We start from the raw sequence: 13,210 nt of genomic DNA, 5'->3' as shown, positions 1-13,210 counted from the left end.
CATATATGCTGAGAAATAGCCCTGGCTTGTTAAACCTGCTCTCTCTTCACGGCTTAGCTCCTATCAGAACATAGAACATGGTTAATAGGACATGCGATGGAGAGAGATGTTGGTGGTTGATTGATTTTTATTAGTAGAGTGCATCATTTGAAGTATGCCTAATTAACTGAACGTCAAGAGTGCTGATTAATTATCCTACCATTACCGGTCCTATAGCCATGTGAGAACCCATTTGTCATGGCACACGGAACCTGAGAGTTTACCGCGGCTCATTATAAGGCAGAAACCCTTGCACGCGCCTATACACACACACACACACACACACACACACACACACACACACACACACACACACACACACACACACACACACACACACACACACACACACACACAAACACACGGTTGAGCTGAGTGAAGACAGACTGAGATATATGCTTTGTGGAGGTGTTTTTGTATGGTGAATGTTAGCGGCAGTCATTATTGATTGAGGTTGTTGCGAAAAGATTACAGCATCATACCGCTGTCTGTCTGAAACCCATGCTTTCACTTTCAATACATTGTTGTTCCTTTGCAGGTGCATATTTATAACATGTGCATTGGTATAAAGCTTATAAACACAGGTATTTTGTCTGCCATAGAGGCATAATAGTTAATTTATTCATCATACTTAGAAAGGACCAAGTACAGTTAAAAAAAATGCAAATGACACCATTTGATGCACCATAGCATATTATTGCTGCATTTTTTGGATTGCATTGTTCTAATGTAAGTCTTTACCTGCTGAAACAAATGTATAATGTTCATAGCTTAAGATCAACGAGTCGATACCATTGCTAAAAAAAAACATATTTTTATTTCATTTCCATGTAATTGATTCTATCACAAAAACATTACAACGTTGTCTTTTATTGTTGATTTTTTGTAACTTCTGAAATAAAAATCTTCTAATACATTCAAAAATATGTTAGATTAATATAAAACCAATCCGGTTGTGCATCAAAGGGGATTGGACAACAACTCTACTGGCAATCACTGTGGATCACCACCAAACTTTATAACAATAAATATTACTAATACCATTTGGAATATTTTACTTAGACACACACACACCCGCGCACACGCACAAACACACATACACACACACACACACACAGGTGCAGAAAGGAAACGCCACCGCATTTTATGATTAGCTGACAAAAACGCCACGTTCTATTTCCAAAATCAGGAGCGGGAACAAACACACAGAGAAAAGATAGAAGATCAAACCATAACCTCATGCACCGACAGATCACCAGAGTGAATGGCTGGCATTTCAACTGGCTATAAATACACTGCGCAGACAGGGCCTATTAGCACACATAGCAGGACAATGTAGAAAACAGACCACAAACAAACTGGCTCAGGGACAGGTTTCTTTTTAAAACAGCCTTGTCATTTGCAGCGACAGAGAAAAGAAAGTAAAACATCAATTTCTCGTGGTCACTCGACAACATGCAACTAATACAGTCTGGCCCTCCATGCAAAGCTTTGAGGGCGGCCGATATGACCTCTTCGTCTCAGTTTTGGTGTCATCTCCATAGTTTTGTAGCAGGCCTCGGTGAAAGCCGTGACCCACGACCCCCAAAGGGAGTCGCTGGACCTGCCAGGTTTCATCCCCTGTAGGCTACGGTGACGGGGGGGTCTTCAGGGAATTACAGGAACCCCCCTGGCTACTGGTTCCTTGGTACTGCGGAGAGGAGAGCGATGACATCATCACAAACATGTGAACATTCCTTTTGAATTAAAATGAACGCTTGATAGGAAAGTGAAACACATTTGAGTATGGTGTGGTCCCATGAATTATTAACTAAAAGTAAAAAGTTCACAAAATACAATGAAATATTAGACCACATAGAGAACAATATATATGACGCAATGTTCTTCTCTTCTCTTATTCTATTGCATTAAAATATCAACCTCTTCAATTGTTAAGACAATAGCATGATGCCACTGACAGCCAAAGTGGTTCACTCCACTTGAACAGACAGGCATATTGTACACATGTCATAATAACTATCAACGTGTTGGAAAATTCAAATATAAATAATGCATGTATTCTCCCTCTCTTTCTCTCTCTCTTTCTCTGTAAGAATTTAGAATGGAGGAACATTGGAACAGAATACTTGATGGCAAGTCTTGATATATATTTCTTCATGGGTCTTCACCACCATCTCAATCGTCTCCACCTCTATTCCTTTGAGCTGCACACAATAAAGCCATTATTGCAGGCTGAGTGCACAGGGTCATAACCACTCTACTGCTCAGCCCGCTTGCTTCTCTGCTTCTCTGCTTCTCACAATCCCTCTTCTCCACCTTTCACCACTGCCTTTACCGCAGGTCATATCAAGCCCCTTCATGGATCTTCCCCTCCTTCCCCTTCCCCCCACACACGGAGGAAGATACAATGTGTATGGTAGTGTGTGTGTGCAAGCGATGTTAGGGATTCTACATGAATAAGGAGAAACAATTGCAAAGTGTTTTTTTTGGAGTCCTGAGATTCTTCCTATTGAGATATGGGAATTGTTTTCATAGTCTCTAGTAGTCTATACACACACACACACGCACACACACACACACACACACACACACACACACACACACACACACACACACACACACACACACACACACACACACACACACACACACACACACACACACACACACACACAATAATAGCTTTCATTACATATCAGCTAGGATAGGATAGGACTAAGTACCGATTTCCCCCTCCCCAGATGCTAGTGATGCATCAAGCTATACAGCGCATGTCCACATGCAAATGCGCACACACGCACACGCACACACACACGCACACGCACACGCACACGCACACGCACACGCACACACACTCTAACTCTCACCTCAACGAGAGGGTGCCAGTGGGCAATGGGCTTCCTGGGGTAAGTGAGCATTTCACTCCAGTGGTCTCGACCGAGGGTCTCTGCGTCGTTCCCAACCCGACACACACCGATCACCTCGTTGTGGCCCACCCTGTAGGACACAGCAGACCCACAATCACACACACACGGCTGAAACAACTCCGTTAACATCAGCAGCATGGACGTGACCAGTTACTTTTGAAAAGGGAAGCGTGACATGGACATATTGATGTAATAATCATAATTAAGGCCATGTGGGGGATGTTTTATCCTAATACAATACCGTGAGTGCATATGTTCTTAGCCAGAGGGACTTCAGTGCGATTTATACCCAAAACCCTGACTATGTGAGAATGCACTCCCAGTAGAGATAGACAGTTTAATGAGGTTTAAGGGGGATCTGGTGGCTAAAGAAAAGCCCAACACTGCATTATAAGCCAGAAGCCGGTCATTTGAAGGCTTTTCTATCATCCCAGAGACCCCCCTGGAAACAGGTTTGAGGCAGGGGCTATTAGAGGAGGAAAGGCCGGGAAGTGGTCGATGTGAGAGTAAGAGGAGTGATATCCGGGTGCCGCTCACCGGTCGTAGTCCATCACCGCAATCAGCAGGCTGATCTGGTCAATGTTTTCAGGGGGAACGTCGAAAACAATGGCTTCGTTGTAGACGGGATTCAGTGTGTTCCTCTTGGTGGAGGTTTTTCTTTTCTTCAGCCGCCGCCCCTCACACATTAGGGACACCTTGACATACGGATCTGAATGAGAAGACGGGGTGGTTGAATCAAAACAAACAAGTCTCGGAAAAGGAGTCACGGTTATAAAGAGAGGGAAAATGGACAGTCAAGCTGTCCATCGTTACCCGATGCCCCAGTGATATCCATCGCTTTGAGATTGCGAGCCTTTATCATGGTGATGGTCAGTCGGCCCGCGGTAGGGAGGTAACACAGGGAGCACATCAAATCGCCCAAGTCCACGTTATCCTGCAGGAAAACACATCGTATTAACACACCGGCTTCATGCCGTTCTGGAGGATCGTGATTAGGCTTTCATTCTGCTGCACAAAGGCTTTCAACACAATCAAGCAATCTGTGAAGATATTAAAAGCAATTAATGCGGACGGTCTTACCGACTTTGGCTGGCTAATTTCGTGCAATGGATACAGATGGGATTGCAATTGTAATTGCCAAGTTTATGATTGCGTTTTATGGGTGACATGCATTATGTTTGCATTTGTTAAGCCATGACGTTTCAAAAATAGAAATACTGTGCTATATTTGCATAATTCTTTTTTAAATAATTCATGCTAAATCCCTGACCACATTTCCCTACAAGTTCAAAACATTCAAAACTCAACCCTTCTGTTTGTAAACATATATAAATAAGAGCAAGGGTACCAATGAAGAATCCTCCAGAAAACATTCACTTGAGGAGAAGGTCCCCGTAGCAAATGCTCCAAGATTAAAATGTTTTTGGCAAATTCTGCTGCTGAAATGCAAAAACTCAATTACCGCCTTTGCTCAAAATAACTAAACTAAGGCAGTGAAAAGCATGAAGAATCTGCCCACCAAAATATCCTATGAATCGTTCTAATGGACCAGCCAGTGCTCTCCCACATGGTTCAATTGTTCCAGTAAGATGAATACGCACTCCCAAAGGCACTGAATTTATTTGTTACAATAAGTCAACAACACTGATACAGAGTGTTTGGTGGTCCCTAACATGGGTCTTTCAACCCTTCCACCCTGCAGTAAATAGAAAAAAGAGGAGGGTCCTCTCTGCACGTTCACACACAGGCTGCAGGATTTCAGTGTTTACTGAAAATGGCGGAACCGGCAAGCTAACGTTTCCAGCACTCCAAGGAACAGACAATCACCTGGCAACAACTGGATCGGAAGGCACAAGACCGAAGAGGATGGAGGGGTTTCATCGATGACCTATGTTCCCTAGGGAACTTAAAGGCCTAACTAACTAACTAAGGAACAGACAAGAGCAATACAAAACGTGTATTTATTTCATTGTGGCCCTCGATCAATTGAAAAACATGTGGTGACATGAGGAAGAGGGAGGGGAGCAGAGGCGCTGCATCCCATTAGGCATACCAGGCAATTGCCTGGGGCCCCGCAATTGCTTGGGGCCCCGGGCCATTACTAGGGGGCCCCCTAGAGCCCAAAAAAAAAAATATACAACAATTCTCTGCCTAGGGCCCCCACACTCCCTAGAATCGACCCTGGAGGGGAGCGCTAGCTGCCAAAAAACGATGGAATCACTTTCAGCGCCTTCTACACCGATATCTCCCTCGGCATACTAGAAACATTTGTGCATCCATGCAACACTCTTCCATTCAAATCAACTTGGCAAATCCATAGTACTGTAAGGCCCAATCCCATTTTTACCCCTTACCCCTTCAAAACAAGGGGGAGGGGTAAGGGGTAGAAATGGGATTGGGCCAAAGTCTGTTAAAACATTATATGACTTAAGAAGATTACTTGTTGGGCTAGACTCAGATCGGTCTAGGTTATATTCTCAAACCAACAGGTCTCCATTTAAGAGTATTACAAGTAGCAAAAGGAAAGTCTGGATCATCGTGTGCCCATATGGACACTTCAGAGGTTCCCTCAGGGAAACGCTGCCATTTAGATTAATTAAAAGTTGTTTTTCAGATTGCAGGGCTCAGACTCCCCCCTGACCAATCTAGAGGATTTAAGCAACTCTAAGACTAGAGAATAATGAGACCCAAAACACACATATCAAATCAAATCACTAACATATGTATTTATATATTTTACTGCTACTTTAGTACTACTAATCATAAAACAAAACGTGCAAGGATCCATTATTCATACTTTGCTTGCAGATTTCTTTACAAGACAATTATCAACAGTCCATTACGAACCCATGCTGCCCAAACACATGTGTGTTTGCAAGATCGTTTGTGAATGTGTTCCTGTTGTGCACACATTTCCCCACAAACGCTTTCCCACATTCTGATGTGGGAAAGCTGGACTGTCGCCTCACAGAAGCGAGAGTTCAGCAGAGTCCGAGGTCTCCGTCCTGGAGACGGAGACCTCTGTTCCTCTGGTGGGTCATGGCCCTGAATGCCTCTACCATAACCATTTTCATCCTTCATAACCGACTATCTCCTCCTTGCTCCGACCTCCAGGGTCTTATCCACACATCCGTCATGATATTGCAGTAACTTGGCAATGGTCCAAAAGATCGATCCCAGCTGTCATCCTTTCCCCCGGTCTATTTATGTCTACACCAAGTGTCAAAGGTCTTCTTCAATCACGTCTTCATGGCATTTCTCATTGCAGCTTTCACCCCTCTGTGTCGTGGATGGTACACGGTGGGATTAGCAGCCCATTACTGCCACTGGCATTACCGTTAGTGAGTCAATGCCCCTGTGAGTATGTGATCAAACATCACAGAGCTCTAAAACAAATGATGTTAGAGCAGTTATTCTGTTGGAGGCTAAAGGGATAAAGATGATGGGATTATCTAGATTAACAGGAATAAAGAGGTGTCCAGGCAGTCGGTGTATATTAATAATATATTAATAAGACAAGCAAACACACACACCACACACATAGACACAAATCCCTGCACACATTCCGTCCGTCCCCCCCAGAAATGTAGTAGTGTAAATATTGTTTTAATTTTGAGGCCAATGTTGTAGCAATGAGGATGCTGAAAGACAACTCAATTAATGATTTATGTTTCTGACCCTGTAATAATTGGCTGCAATATGATACAAGAATAACAATGGCAAAATGCTATGGGATGTATTACGATGGCGTAAAAGACAAGATCCAAATGAGGTGACTTTTTGATGATCACTTTGAAAATGAAATAGGCATGTAGGCTGTTGTCCTCAGCCTACATGATGCCCTGACACCTACTGTTAGCTATTGAATGACCTGTATCTTAATCAGAGAATGACCTGTATCTTAGAAAAGTCTCTCTGCTCATTGACTAAATGACTAAATAGTAATGAATTAGTCGTGGGACAAATCCTTATCTCATACATTTATGAATAAGTTTTACATGTAAAAAAACACATCTGCCGACTCACCGTGGAAACATACTGGATGTCTCGGCAGAGTCTGGTCTCCCGCGGGAAATCCACCAGATCCAGGAAGTTGTCCACCACGACCTGTCCAATGATGTCGTGGCGCGAGAATCGGTCAAAGTCATAGACGCTGAAATGGAGCTTGCGCGTGGGCAACTCCGAGTACGCCACGGGGAACAGGAAGACCTCGTCGAACACCGGGTTGAGCGTCTTGCGGTGCACCTTGGTCTGGTGCTTGGTCATGCGGTCCGGGAGCAGGTAGATCTTCACGTAGGGGTCGGAGGTCCCCGAGAAGTCCTTGGCCGGCAGACCCTCCGCCTTGTGGATCTTGACGATGAGCTGCTCCAGGTCGCAGTCGAACCGCAGGATGAAGTTCAGGCGCCCGCAGCCCCCGCCCCGGCGACCGCCCTCCTCCCCCTCCAGAGAGCGCTGCTTGTAGAGCTCCGGTTTGAGCCGCCCCAAACCCAGCCCGGTCAGGGAGTCCTGCCTCTGGAACTGAGCCACGTTGAAGTCCGGGTTGGACAGGTTCATGTGCCTGCGGATGGGACCTTGTCTGCGGAGAGGCGGAATGGGGGAAAAATACAAAAAATGGCAAACAAACGTGATATTCATCGGTTCAATGATTTAAAGGTCCCATATCATACCACCGCGTGCGAGTGTAATTAGCCGTTAGAAGCCATTTTGAAAATCTGTCTCTAATGATATCACAAGTGGACAGGTCCACCTAGACGTGTGCCGGATAGATCAGTCTACCAACCTACCCATTGCACCGTAGCAAACGTTGATCATATATCCGCCACACATCTCTCCGTCACACTAGGTGATCTAGGTGGAGACGCCCACTTGTGATGTCATAAGGGACCAATTTTCAAAACGGCGTGTAACGGCTAATCACACTCAAACCTGGGGTCATGTCATGGGACCTTTAAACGATTGGAGGATGCCAAAGCGCTTCATATCAGTTGATATCATGTGACAAAACGTATCAATCGTCAAAAAGGACAACAAAACAACAACTATGAAAAGCAAGTCACCACAGCTAAGCATGTTAACCTCGGACCGACCGCACACTCACCCGATCTCTGCCATGGTTCGCCCAGAGGGGGGCGGTTCGGTGGTCTGCCTCTGTATGCGGGGGTTGGTGTGGACACCGTTCTCTCGGGTCTTACACTGGGCGTCCAGGGCGATGTCCGGAGACGTGTGGCTGATTTTCATCGCGACCTCCGGGGTCGGCAACACCTCGAGGGGCGGGGACACCGGCGTGGGCGGGGCCTCCACCACCGACACCACCGACGCCACCGGGGTGGGCTCGCGGGCGGGGGGGAACGTCACGCGGGACTCACGGCGGACGTGGGGCGGCGGGTCCACGGCCGTGTACACGGGCTGCCGTGGGGCCAGGTTGTGCGGGGTCAAAGGTGCCATGGTGGGGTTGTAGTGGCCCTGGGACTCCTTGGTCCTGAGCACGACACCGCGCTCCCTCCATGGTATCCAGCAGAGCTTCCAGGAGACGAAGAGGGACACTCCAAACAAGGCCAGGCCACAGGCTGTCACTACCAGGGAGAGCAGGCTCACCGACACATCTGGCGGGAGGGAAATCAACAGGATGCAGCAAAGACGATGTTCGAGTCATTCGGTGTCAGATGAGGAAGCAGAGGCATGATCGCTGACGACAGAGAGCAAAGTAATTTCACGTCAAGATTATTGCTCTGGGAATTGTAATGTAAAAGCTCTCGGTTTGACATCTACAGCAGGGCTTGAAAGGGAAAGAACAAAATGATGAGATGGCGCTGAACCACTTCGTACTTTATGTTCTGTAGAACGCACCAAGTGAGGAAATTCTTGGTAGAACAATCTTTATATAATATCCCATGTCAGCCTCTGTCTCCCTCACACCCCGGTACGGCATCGGATAACATCGGATGTCTAATGACCTGTAAAATCACGTATAAATGTCAAGAGTCTTGAAGGAAGAAGAGACCTGAATATTTGTGAGAGAAAATGCAAGGATGCTTTCGTAGTGTCGTGATATTATGAGAAAGAAATTTAGGACAAAAAATGTAGCTGTGTTGGAGGCTTGCTTATGCAGATGCATTACTTCCTCATACCACTGCTTGATAGATCATAGTGTTCTACACTGCTAACCAGAAGTAATGTGGTAGCTGAGAAATAGCTTTTATGTCTTAATTTTTCTTTATTTTTTTGGGATGGTACCTCTAGGCAAAAAGCGAAGACAATTACCCTTCATGTGCAAAACTCGTTCCACATTTTGCCTTGAGTAAAATAGATATCTGATGTACTCACTGTTGAATTTCTTTCAAGTCTTGCTTTAATGATTTCATCATGAATGATTTCATCTTTAAAGCAAGCACAACACTAAATTAAGTTATACAAATGTAGACTATTTGATTTGGGACATTGTAATTAAAATCAATAAAAAACATAAACTATATATAAATAACAAAGTCTATTTATAACCTATTGATAAACTAGTCACGATAATAGCAAGGATTTAAGATAGGTCCATCGATAATTAACATCAGAGATCTGAAATAGATATCTGATGTACCCACTGTTTGACCTGTTCAACCATAATAATAATAATAATAATAAAGAAGATTTAAGATGTCATTAGGTCCATATTGGGCACGCATTACCGCTACACATCCCCAAAATGCTTTGATGTTAAAATGCACAGGTGACCATCCAACGTAGCGCTCATTTCAGTAGCCGCTGTGTAGATGCACGGGAATCCGCGTGAGGCCTTGTCTCCCTGTGTGCTCCGGAGGAATCTTTCTAAGGTTGAAGGACCGGGATCATTGATTCTATAGACCTGAGGGACATGGCAGACAGCTCTGCACACAGGCCGGGACTGAATGCTCGATAGACGCAGCCCGATAGAGCTCATGGACTGAGGCAGCCCCTCCACAGAGGAGTGATCTAAATTTAGAGCCCCCTCGCATCAAAGTTTCAGTAAGAGGCGGAGCCTAGGTCAGCCATCGCCAACCACGCAAGAATTGAGGAACTTGAACCTTAAAAGCGTGAAGTGTTCTCGTATGATCCCATCGCATAAATGCTGGACACATCATTTTCATGCATGTGGAGGGCCTGGAATGTGTTTAACTATGAGTCTGCGAATGCATCCACTAGAGGTATTTATAAGGAACAGAAGGCCATAGTCATGTAAGAAATGATGCTTAATGAACTGTTGCCCTCTAAAATATTCGAGGTACTGAACAGGAGCCGTTAAAGATAACGGAATAGGCAATATTTGCTTCCTTAACTTTGCCTTTCCATGCCTATGAGTCTATGTTATAAATAACCCTAATATGAGTAATTAAAAATCTCTATGATTGATCAATTATTTATTTCACTGATATTTGGGAATGAGTGACGCATATTTAAATGAATCGTATTGAAGTCGTATTCAAAAATTGTAAAGAAATGTAACGCAAGCACAGACACACGCACGCACGCACGCAAGCACAGACACACACACACGCACGCACGCACGCACGCACGCACAGACACACGCACGCACAGGCACACGCACGCACGCACAGGCACACGCACACACACACACACACACACACACACACACACACACACACACACACACACACACACACACACACACACACACACACACACAGACACACACACACACAGTCACTCATTGTCAATCTGGCACATGTCTCTGGAATTGGATTCAGTCATTTTCCCAGCGCGTCTCGCTCTCTTCCAGTTCCTGGGCATTGAATTAAGGCTGCCTGCTGCCACACAGCCGGATGACATATTTCACCACAGCTACGAACAGCAACTCGTGGCGTGCTCCCTCATTCTCCGAATGAGTTAGATAAACCTCGCCAGCTATGACACATTATTTACATTAAAAGTGCACGAGGAAAGGAACCCCACGTAGAAACGATTTATTCTGGGGTCCCCCCCTTGCCAACAGGGAGGGGGGGGGGGGGGGGGCACGGCATGGGCGGTAGTGCGATTAACAAATGACGCCGCTTGAACTGGTTTTCCCCTGGTTTTATCAGGCGCTCATTGCGTTGGTTTGCAGAAAATCAAGCATCTTATTGGCCACATTTGGTTCTTATTCGGACACGCATCCTGCAGGGACCGCGCTGTCAGTGTGAAGGTAGGAATCAAGGCAATGATTACGTCAAGTGATGCAAAAATAAAGGAAAGTGCAAGAAGCAGTGACATCTAAGAATGAAAACCCCCAGCCCCCCGACACCCATCCCCCCAAGCCGCTGCCTACACAAATCACATGATTCCGTTAATGCATTCAGAGATGAATTAAATATTAAAATGTGTAGTAGTGTCTACAACATTACAAATATCGACTCCAACAAAAAAAAAAATACGTGTAAAGCTTTCTACATGAAGTGACCAATTTACAAATCGCACGGGTAGTAAACCATTGTTAAAGAATATAAATAATAATGAACAGACCTATATGGGACACAATTCAAAGCCAAATGCAAAAACAGGATTGAAACGCTACTATAAAAACAAAACCTTATACAGTGCAACAAGTTATCTGTTCGGCGTTTTGGGTTGTTAGGAGTAGGCTACCCCTATAAGCAGACTATCTCCTAAGTGGCAAGCAGGTTGAGAAGTGGACATGCAGCGGACCGGTTCCTCCTCACCTGAATCCGTGTGGCGCGGCCTGGCGAGGTCTCGGAAATAGTAAATGAAATCCAGGCAGTGGTCGTTCTGCACTTCCCCTCTTGAGCAAAGATCGGACAGAAGTTCTAGTGCCGTTTGACAAATCTCATAATCTATGTCTCCAGGCATTTCCCACCAGCATGCTTAGAAATGCAGGGGCTCGGAGGCACCACCACACCACACCGCACCAGTGCCACACACCGCTCCGTCCGCCACCACGCTGCTGCTGCTGCTGCTTCTGCTGCCCGAACACCGATAGAGAGTCAAGAAGAGCTCATTCACAAGCACGTAACCTTACAGCCAGCCTGGGATACGAGGAGGCATTTTTGTGAGGTGTCAGCAACAAAAATGAATATCGGTCGTGAAATCCTGAGGCGAAGCAACAGTTCCGATACATTGAAATGGATTACTTTCAACAACAAAGTCAAATTTCAAATGAAACTCCTCGGTTCTCCCACAGAGTCACAGATGTGCCACCGGTTGAATCCACGCGTCGCCGCTGAATGCTGCTGCGCCGAGTGCTGTGCAGGTGTTGGAGCGACGCGCTCCTTAACTACCACACACGGACCGGCGCACTAGTGCGCCAATAGCAGCCCCTGTAGTAGCTCAGTCATTTTTGTTTTTTTATCAGACGTGTAACACGAGCCACGCGTTCACGACGTAACCTATCTATAATAAATAGGCCTACAATTCTAATAATAACGCCACTTTATGTGAAATCAGAGTTCATCTTATAGGCCTACTTCAAGATTGAGAGTTTATTGAGTGGCATGCTTTTGTAATAAGAGCGATAAGCATGTCGGACTATGCATGTCGACAAAGGTATCCATCACTGTCAGGAGGGTTGAATATTGGTTGTATGGTGCGGATAATTGCTGATGCTTATCGCTGGTGAGAGCGCTCCTTCAGCGCTCCCGGTGGGTAATCCTGGTCATCCTCATTTAGAGAGGCAGGGGAGAGAGAGAGAGAGAGAGAGAGAGAGAGAGAGAGAGAGAGAGAGAGAGAGAGAGAGAGAGAGAGAGAGAGAGAGAGAGAGAGAGAGAGAGAGAGAGAGAGAGAGAGAGAGAGAGAGAGAGAGAGAGAGAGAGAGAGAGAGAGAGAGAGAGAGAGAGAGAGAGAGAGAGAGAGAGAGAGAGAGAGAGAGAGAGAGAGAGAGAGAGAGAGAGAGAGAGAGAGAGAGAGAGAGAGAGAGAGAGAGAGAGAGAGAGAGAGAGAGAGAGAGAGAGAGAGAGAGAGAGAGAGAGAGATCGTGGGTATATTGGAACTCAAAGATAGTGTTCCTTTATTTCATCATAATGAAAGCCTATTGAATAAAATTAGCTTTGATATGTTTTTCATTGCTATTTGATTAGCATGATTATTAAAAATAAAGTACAATGTTTATTGTTGTATGATCCATCTTATATTTCTCAAGGGACTAAATATCAATATTAGGAAGAACAAGAGGTATTCGGTGACTCAGTGATTGACGTCTGCATTACTTGTTACATTCATTATATGTGGGTGTGCGTGTGCGTGTGCTTGTGCGCGCCCGTGTGTGTGTA

General features: G+C 45.3%; 1 protein-coding gene across 1 annotated transcript; it reads right to left on the bottom strand.

The window, feature by feature from the left end:
• Nucleotides 1-837: 837 nt before the first annotated feature.
• Nucleotides 838-12,594, bottom strand: LOC115558855 (synaptotagmin-9). Its single transcript, XM_030377375.1, has 7 exons — nucleotides 11,648-12,594; nucleotides 8,065-8,569; nucleotides 6,993-7,542; nucleotides 3,780-3,900; nucleotides 3,504-3,675; nucleotides 2,907-3,036; nucleotides 838-1,729 (listed from the first exon to the last, which is right to left on the bottom strand). Exons 1-7 carry the CDS (start codon nucleotides 11,793-11,795, stop codon nucleotides 1,667-1,669), a joined length of 1,689 nt encoding a protein of 562 aa, XP_030233235.1. The 5' UTR covers nucleotides 11,796-12,594; the 3' UTR covers nucleotides 838-1,666.
• Between the last annotated feature and the right edge of the window lie 616 nt (nucleotides 12,595-13,210).

This window comes from Gadus morhua, chromosome 14 (genome assembly GCF_902167405.1).
Source record: "Gadus morhua chromosome 14, gadMor3.0, whole genome shotgun sequence".
NCBI classification, from domain to species: Eukaryota; Metazoa; Chordata; class Actinopteri; order Gadiformes; family Gadidae; genus Gadus; species Gadus morhua.
This window is presented reverse-complemented; position numbering and strand designations above follow the sequence as displayed.